Below are 8,241 nucleotides of genomic sequence, written 5' to 3' on the forward strand. Positions count from 1 at the left end.
TTTAGATAATCTGGATTACAGTGATAACTTGATGAAATATAACTTCTTCCAACAAGCAAAGGCGAGCATGTCTGGGGAGAGGGAGACCAAGTAACAGCTATAACTTTCCAATGTCATATTGAGTGCATTGAACTCAACTCTTTCCTTCAGGTTCAGACCATCAGTATCATAGAGTCTGATCACCACCTTATTCGGCCAATGAACACTCGCTACATACACCCTGTCCTGCTCATCAACGACAGCATACAGGTAGACACCATCTGGAGCTTGTAGAGACTCACCAGCATTCCCATCCCTGTCATAGACCGTCACTACGCTAATTGGATTGGCATTACATGAACTCGTGACGATCAAACCCGTCCTGGTGATAGATGCCTGCCTCGTCTTGTGCCTTGTTTGAACAGTGTGTTTAAGAGTGGATCCTGTAGGGTCATAGATATAGACTTGTCTTGTATTGTTAGTAATGATGATTTCATCTGATGAACTTCTGTTAACTTTGAGATCATTAGTATTGTCTCTCACCTGGATTGTTGCTTTCTTGGAGCCAAGGGGGGAGTATATATAGGCTTCTTTAGCACGGTAAAGCGATACGCATAAAGATCCATCTTGTTGACAGACAAGATCATAATATTTCCTGTCATTGGGTATGTTTCTATATTGCTGCTTACCACCATTTGAATCAATAATATCAATACCTTGTGCAAACCTCCCATATACGATACCCACACTGTCGTGTGAGTACCGTGTCATTCCAAACATATATGTCCGTAGATAAACACACTGAATGACTTCTATCTTGGGATCAGATCCTGAGATGCTCCCGAGGTCAAGACGAGTATCATCTGCTGGTTTGAACCTCTTCCCCTTTGCTTTCTTTGTAATTGCTGACGCAGAAGTGTGATCGGTAGCCTCCTTCAACATGGCATCTAGCTCCTCACAGAGCAAGATATGAGCAGATAGAGTGTCTGTCTCAAGATAACCCAGTCTGTCATTATCTACCAAAGTAATTGAAGTACAAATACTCTTGATCCTCTGACGATCTTTTGACTTCAAGACATTGAGGTCGTCATCAAAACTTCGCTTTATAGCATTGATTTGCTCCGTGAGATTTCGAAGATATTCTTCCAGCTCCTTGGCCTTGATGATGTAGGCTTGCTTGACATCATCTAGTAGTGTCTGCACTGCAGTGTGTACCTCATGACGTTGTATTTCTATGTTTTGAATGTTCTTTTCCAGCTCTGTTTTCTTGTCAGCACAGCGTTGGGCAAGGTCTTCCACCTAAGGAATGAAAGTTTGAAAAGTAAAAACAACGATTTAGATGTGCAAATATTCCTTTAATGTGAAAATAACAAATTATTTAAAAAGATAACTACTGTATAATTACTTGCAATAATCAGTAAAAGAAACCCCATAATTTCATGTCATTTTACAATAATTATGAAGAAAATCGTGGCTGACATTCAACAAAAATAGGAAGAAATGCATTATGCACCAATATTAACAATATTAATGATGGTTCGTTAAATAGGCTAATTATCAGACACAATTCATTTTTTATTGATTGATTAATTGATCGATAGATTGATTGATTGACTGATCGATCAATCAATCGTTTGATCGTTTTATTGTTTTTTTTAACAAACAAGTGCACACCAAGCTACCAATAATGCATATAGCATTTCCATTTATTTAAAAGCAGGATAAAAGAGCACTGTGTATTAATTGCCTTGCTTAGGGGCATAGGTGCCGCGGCCGGGATCGAACCCCGGGCTATTCATGTATAGCCAGGCGCCTTAGACCACTCGGCCAAGGCAATTGATTGATTGATTGATTGATTGATTGATTGATTGATTGCGAATTTATTTCATTTCAAAATTGCATCAAAATTACAAAGTAAAGGTTTCCTTAAATAAATAAGACATATTGATACAAGATTTTTAAAATCTAAATAGTATATATTACACCAGTCATCTTATCTTTCTTGTAGAATATATAAATCCTAAATTATTAGTTTTTTTATCGTATTCTCCCAAGTAAAAGATAAGCAAGGCTGAATAATATTACAAGATATGACATAAACTGAAGAGGACACACGAAATAAAACATTGCAAGAGCAGGAAATAATAGTACGGTACAAGAACAAAAAGAAAAGAAGAAAACAAAAGACTAAAAACGAGTGAAGGAAAACAAACAAAAGAAAAAAAAGCTGTACAGGTAGATATAATGACAAGAGACAAGGGAGTGAGAAGGGAGAGCGTGGGGGAAGGATAAGAAAGAATAGAAAATCCTCAAAAGAAGACTGAATAATAGGGGTGTTAATTAGATTGCTTTAATTCTATGAATTGTAGGCTTATTTCGTATAGCTTGTGAAAGTGAGTTCCATGGTTTCATGCCAGAAGATATGACAAGTTGTGTTTGTAGTCCAGGATAGGCCCCATAGACAAGGGGTCGAACCTTGTTTTTTTAGATATACAATGTTTTTTTGATGGTTTCTTGTCAATTCGAGGGTGCTGATTCCGAATCTGAATGATGCCACTCTTGTAACCTTGAGCATTTTCCGCAAATTGGCAAAATCCAATATGGCCGCCAAAATATGCAAATTACCCATGAAAATCATTAAATTGCCAACACATTAGCTATAAAATGCATGTAGTTGTTGTGCAGAAGTGAAAAAGCAATTGGAAAAGCGATATTTGACAAAATATTTATTTTATTGATATTCAAAATGGCTGCCATAACCCCTGTATACTTTATTATGTAGAATATGAATGGGGAAAATATTTTTTCAAACAAGAGCACTATTATTGCATGTGATTGTGACCTGCGAGTGGACTACTGTCTGAAAACATGCCTATTAACAAAACTATGTCATTTGTATACTATCTAATGTTATAAATGCTGTATTATGATATTCAAAATGGCTGTCATAAACCCCTTATACTGTGTACAATATATAAAAGGGGACAAATAATTTTCACAACCTTTGAATTTGTTTGAATCAATGCCAATAACTGCGAAATATTGGTGTAACACTGTCTGACAACAAGGATTTCTAACGAAACATATCATTTCCCTTGCAATTTCGGTAATTATGCTGCATGTTGACATTCAAAATGGCTGCCATAGGCCCTATCTGTATTATGAATAAAGCGAATGAAGAAACTAATTTTCACAAGAGTAAAAACAATAAAATGAATGTAATTGTAATCTATACGAGTGAAATATTGTCTAAACACATGATTTCTGGCGAAACATATCATTTCATTTTTCATGCATGAGATAAATGCTGTATTGTAAAATTCAAAATGGCCCCTATGGGCCCTTACAGTATTATCTACAATGTAAATGGGGACAAATACTTTTGAAAGAATTAGGATTTGCCTGACTATGAAATCCATATAATTCTGTTGTATAAGGAAAATATTGTTTGAAAACGTGATTTTTTTTAATGAAATATAAAATGTCCTCTCCCATAGGTGATAAATACTGTATTTTGACTTTCAAAACGGCCGCACAAGCCCCTACAAATTCTGTAACATGCGTATAGGGAAACTAATCATCCTCAGAATGAGAACCAAAAACGCACGTAACTATGTGATGTATAGGTAAAATTTGGTCTTGAACATGATTTTTTACTAAATACATCACATAATGGTTGAGAAGGTAATAAAGGCCTTACTTTGAAATTCAAAATTGCTGCCATAGCCCAAAGTAGTATGTACATTGTAACTGGGGACAGATAATTTTGACAAAATTTTTACTATGAAAATGGCTTAATTTTGATGTAAGTGTTAAGTATTGTCTAAACCCAACGATTTCTAACGAAATATATCATAGCTTGTGTCATAAAGGTGATGAATGCAGCCTTTTAAAAATGAAAAATGGCCGCCATAGTCCCTTATCTTAATATGTAAAATTTGAATGGGGAAAGATAATTTCCACAAAGAAACATATTGCAGCCATTTTGAAATTTAAATATAGCATTTATCACCTAAATAACACAAGAAATGATCTATTTGGTTACAAAATCATATTTTCAGACGATATTTCACTCATACATGCAACACCATTTAGTCAAGCAAAGCCAAATTCTGTTAAAATTATATGTTCCTATTAACAAAGTACATAATAGGCCTACTGTTAGGGCCTGTAGCGGCCATTTTGACTTTCAAAATACATTATTTATCACCTACCTGGCAGAATGAATGATATATCTTGTTAGGAATTATGTTTTCAGACAATATTTTACTCTTAAATCACAATTATATGCATGTTATGGTGCTGACTCATGTGAGAATTGGTTTCCCAGATCGATTGTACATAATACAGTCAATGTCTTTTGGCGGCCATTTTGAAAGTCAAAATACAATATTTAACACAAATATGAAACCCGAATAATATATTTTGTTGCAAATTATATTTGAAGACAGTATTCCACTAATTTACCACAAAAAATACGTTTTAGTGATTGTTTTTGTCCTCTCTCACATCGTAGATCATAATTTTAGGGCCTTTGGCGGTCATATTAAATATCAAAATACAGGGTTTATCACATACATGGCATGTTAAATAATAAATTTCGTCAACAAAAATGTTTTTAGTCAGTATTCCACTCGTTTATCTCAACAAAATGCATTTTAGTGCTCACTCTTGTGATTTTATTGTGTCACCATTCACATTGTACATAATAGTGTTAGGGCTTTTGAAGGCCATTTTGAATATCAAAATACAGGATTTATCACATAACTGACATAACAAATGATATATATCGTTAGCAATCATGTTTACAGACATTGCTTCACTCATAGATCATAATTACTTGCATTTCAGTGCTCAATTTTGTAAAAATTAATTTTCCCCATTCATATTGTACAGGGGTCTATGATGGCGGCCATTTTGATATCAAGAAAATAAATATTTTGACAAAAATCATTTTTTCAGATATCATTTCACTCCGGCAGCACAATTGCATGTACTTTAAAGCCAATGTGTGGACAATTTTATGATTTTCATGGGTAATTTGAATATTTTGGCGGCCATATTGGATTTTGCCAATTTGCAGAAAATGCTCAAGGTTACACGAGTGGCATCATTCAGATTCGGAATCAGCACCCTCAAATTGACAAGAAACCATAAAAAAACATTGTATATATAAAAAAACAAGGTTCGACCCCTTCTATCCTGGACTATTGTAAATAATGTCCTTATTCTAGGTAAATGGAAAAGTCCAGCAGATCTAGTAGGGCACTGATGAATATTGACATCACTTGTAAACACAGAGTAAACATTTTAATATATTTATCAATATTATAGTATCCAAATGTTGTAATGTGTTTCTTTATCTTTTAATTTCGCCATTATTATCATCTTTATTATCATCAATTATTGTGTTTATTATACTTACATTTCAAATTAAAATTTCCATCCTTAATACCATTAGATATATTAAAGATCAAGTCCACCCCAGAAAAATATTGATTTGAATAAATAGAAAAAATCAAACTAGCACCAAGCTGAAAATTTCATCAAAATCGGATCTAAAGTGAGAAAGTTATGACAGTTTCGCGTATTTTTCTTAAAAACAGTGATATGCACAACTCAGTAACATGCAAATGAGACAGTTGATGATGTCCCTCACTCACTATTTTTTTTTTGGTTTTTTATCGTTTGAACTATACAACATTTCATATTTTACAAAATTGACCATAGGACTGACTTGACTAAACCATATACATATTATAGTATGTAATGCTAATTCCACATGTTCAGGGAGGAATTAATCTTTGTTTCATTTGACAATGAGGATAAAATTAGAATATTTCATATAGGCCTTAATGAAATTAAATACAAAATAACAAGTGAATGGATGACGTCATCAGTCTCATCATTTGAATACCGACCAGGACGTGGATAATAAATGTTTTGTGAAATTAACCGAAACTTTAGAATGTCATAACTTTCCTATTTTACATCCGATTTTGATGGAATTTTCAGTGTTATGCTTGTTGGAATGTTCTCTTTTTATTCAAATCAACTTTATGTTGGGGTGAACTTGTCCTTAATTATTGTTAATGTTTTCTACATGCATGATCATTCCTATTCTTCTCAAATCCATTTTCAGCTCTTTTCATCATCATCATCATCATCATCATCATCATCAATAGTCAATTTCAGTGTTCTTCTATACAGGTGAGGATCCATGGGAGCCAAACTTCAGGTGCCGCCTTGTCCCCCATCTTTCCTTCCCCTCTCCTCCTCCTCCCCTCCCCCTACCCCTCACCGATCGATGCGTTTTTTCTCATCATTTTAATTTTCATCATCGGCATCAATATTATTATCAGTGTCAATATACAATTCAGTGTTCTTCTACAGGTGAGGATTCATAGGAGCCAAACTTCAGGTGCCGCCTTGTTCCCCCCCCCCCCCATCCTTCCTCCCCCTCCTCCTCCTCCTCCCTCCCCTTCCCCTCACCGATCGAAAAGTTTATTCTCATCATATTTTTATCATCGGCATCAATATTATTATCAGTGTTAATATTCAATTTAGTGTTTTTTTTCACACCATGATCTAGTAAATAAATAAAATTACCTTCCGTCGCAACTCTTGTTCAAAGTCAACCTGGTTCTTGATTTCATGAGCTTTATGACCAACAAGTACGCACTTGTGACAGACTTGGACCTTACAATCGTCACAAAACATATCCTTGTTCTCTGGTTTGTGGATGGAGCACTTCTCGAATAAATGACCAATGCTGACCTTTCCTTCGATGACATCATCCATGGATACAATCTCATGATCTCCAAAGACTACTACAAGCTGTTGATGAGAATGCAGGCACTTATCACACATGTATAAAGTACATGTTCTGCAGAATGACACGGCGTCTTTCTGAGAATTGCAAGCGGTACATTTCTGGCACATCTCAAGGACAGCATTCATCCCTCCACGCTTGGCGTGGTAATCGTCTACGCATCCGTTGATGGAGACATTGAGGCGGAGATCATCGACACGATTGGCAGACAACTTGGTGATCTCCCTGCAGAGAGGACAGACCATGTGATCAAGGTCCTGGTGGGTTAGATCGTATTTCTTGAGGCATCGCCTACAAAATGTGTGTCCACATGAAGTCAGGATTGTTGCCTCAACAAATATATCAAGACATAATGGACATATCAGGTTCGGTGAAGAGCTTGATGCTTTCTCTGATTCACGCTTCTCAGCCATCGCTAAATCAATTTAAAACACGAGATCTAAATTCCAACGAATATAAAGCATATGTATATCAGTATTGATGCATTGAAACGTCAAGTTCGGGTTAGAACGCAGTGATACAACTGGCTCCAAGCTATTGCTGCTGCGTACTACAATACGAGTTCAACTACAATAGTAAAAACACACCCAATTCGAACTTCCTATAATAGTACCGGGTATTCCCAGTTACCTTTGAACCTAAGTGCGTTATGTATTCATTCATTGATACGTGCTTCTCACACATGATCAAGTTCAAGCACTTAAAAATGGGGAACTTATTTTTGGTTGTGTTTATATGTGTATGTTTCATGATTTTAAACTAAAAAAGTTTGAAATGGGCAATAATTCCTCCCATTACTCAGCATTAACCAATACATGCTTAAACAGAGAATACCTCAATTTATTCAATTCTTTATTCCATTTCCATTCAAAACATGACACAAAGTAATATAAATCAAATACAGTTTTACAGACGAGCAACTTCGAAAAACATAAAGCAAAAACAGTATAAAATTGAGCATAAATGGAAATGAGGGGGGTCCACCAGAAGCAAAGCTTTTAAAGTGTGGATCCCCCTTGAAAATGAAGAAAATATTGTCGACTTATTCATACATGCGTATTGTTACGATACTGCAACCAATGCCAATAAAAATTTAGTTTAAAAATTTGATTTCCTTTTTTAATTTCAGGAAATAGATCAATTTTGACTTGTTTAGTGTATGCACTAAATAAGTCAAAAATAAATAATGATATTACATCTCTTGAAGTGTCAGTTCTGATTATCCAAGTTGGCTGGCAAAGGTTCCCTAAATGAATGTTCACAATGCTGGCGATGATGAAATTAATTTTGAAACACGATGAATAATAAGAGTCACTGTAACGAGTTGAAAAGTCTGTGAAGACGATGTTGATGGTGATTAACAGTCAATTTCAGCAATCCATGGGTTGATAAGCGTTCATTAAAACAGGTTGATGAACTCGATGAGAACT

General features: G+C 35.1%; 1 protein-coding gene across 1 annotated transcript; it reads right to left on the minus strand.

Moving 5' to 3' along the window:
* Positions 1-7,340, minus strand: LOC129275612 (E3 ubiquitin-protein ligase TRIM71-like). The gene is made up of 2 exons (XM_064109677.1): positions 6,589-7,340; positions 1-1,278 (listed from the first exon to the last, which is right to left on the minus strand). The coding sequence occupies exons 1-2, from the start codon at positions 7,222-7,224 to the stop codon at positions 16-18; spliced, it is 1,899 nt and encodes a 632-aa protein (XP_063965747.1). The 5' UTR covers positions 7,225-7,340; the 3' UTR covers positions 1-15.
* Positions 7,341-8,241: the final 901 nt, after the last annotated feature.

Source organism: Lytechinus pictus, chromosome 14, assembly GCF_037042905.1.
Source record: "Lytechinus pictus isolate F3 Inbred chromosome 14, Lp3.0, whole genome shotgun sequence".
Lineage (NCBI taxonomy): Eukaryota > Metazoa > Echinodermata > Echinoidea > Temnopleuroida > Toxopneustidae > Lytechinus > Lytechinus pictus.

Coding starts and splice junctions, on each gene's coding strand:
- LOC129275612 (XM_064109677.1), bottom strand. CDS start 7,224: ATGGCTGAGAAGCGTGAATCAGAGAAAGCATCAAGCTCTTCACCGAAC. Junction 1,279..6,588: donor AACAAGAGTTGCGACGGAAG/GTAATTTTATTT, acceptor TTCATTCCTTAG/GTGGAAGACCTTGCCCAACG.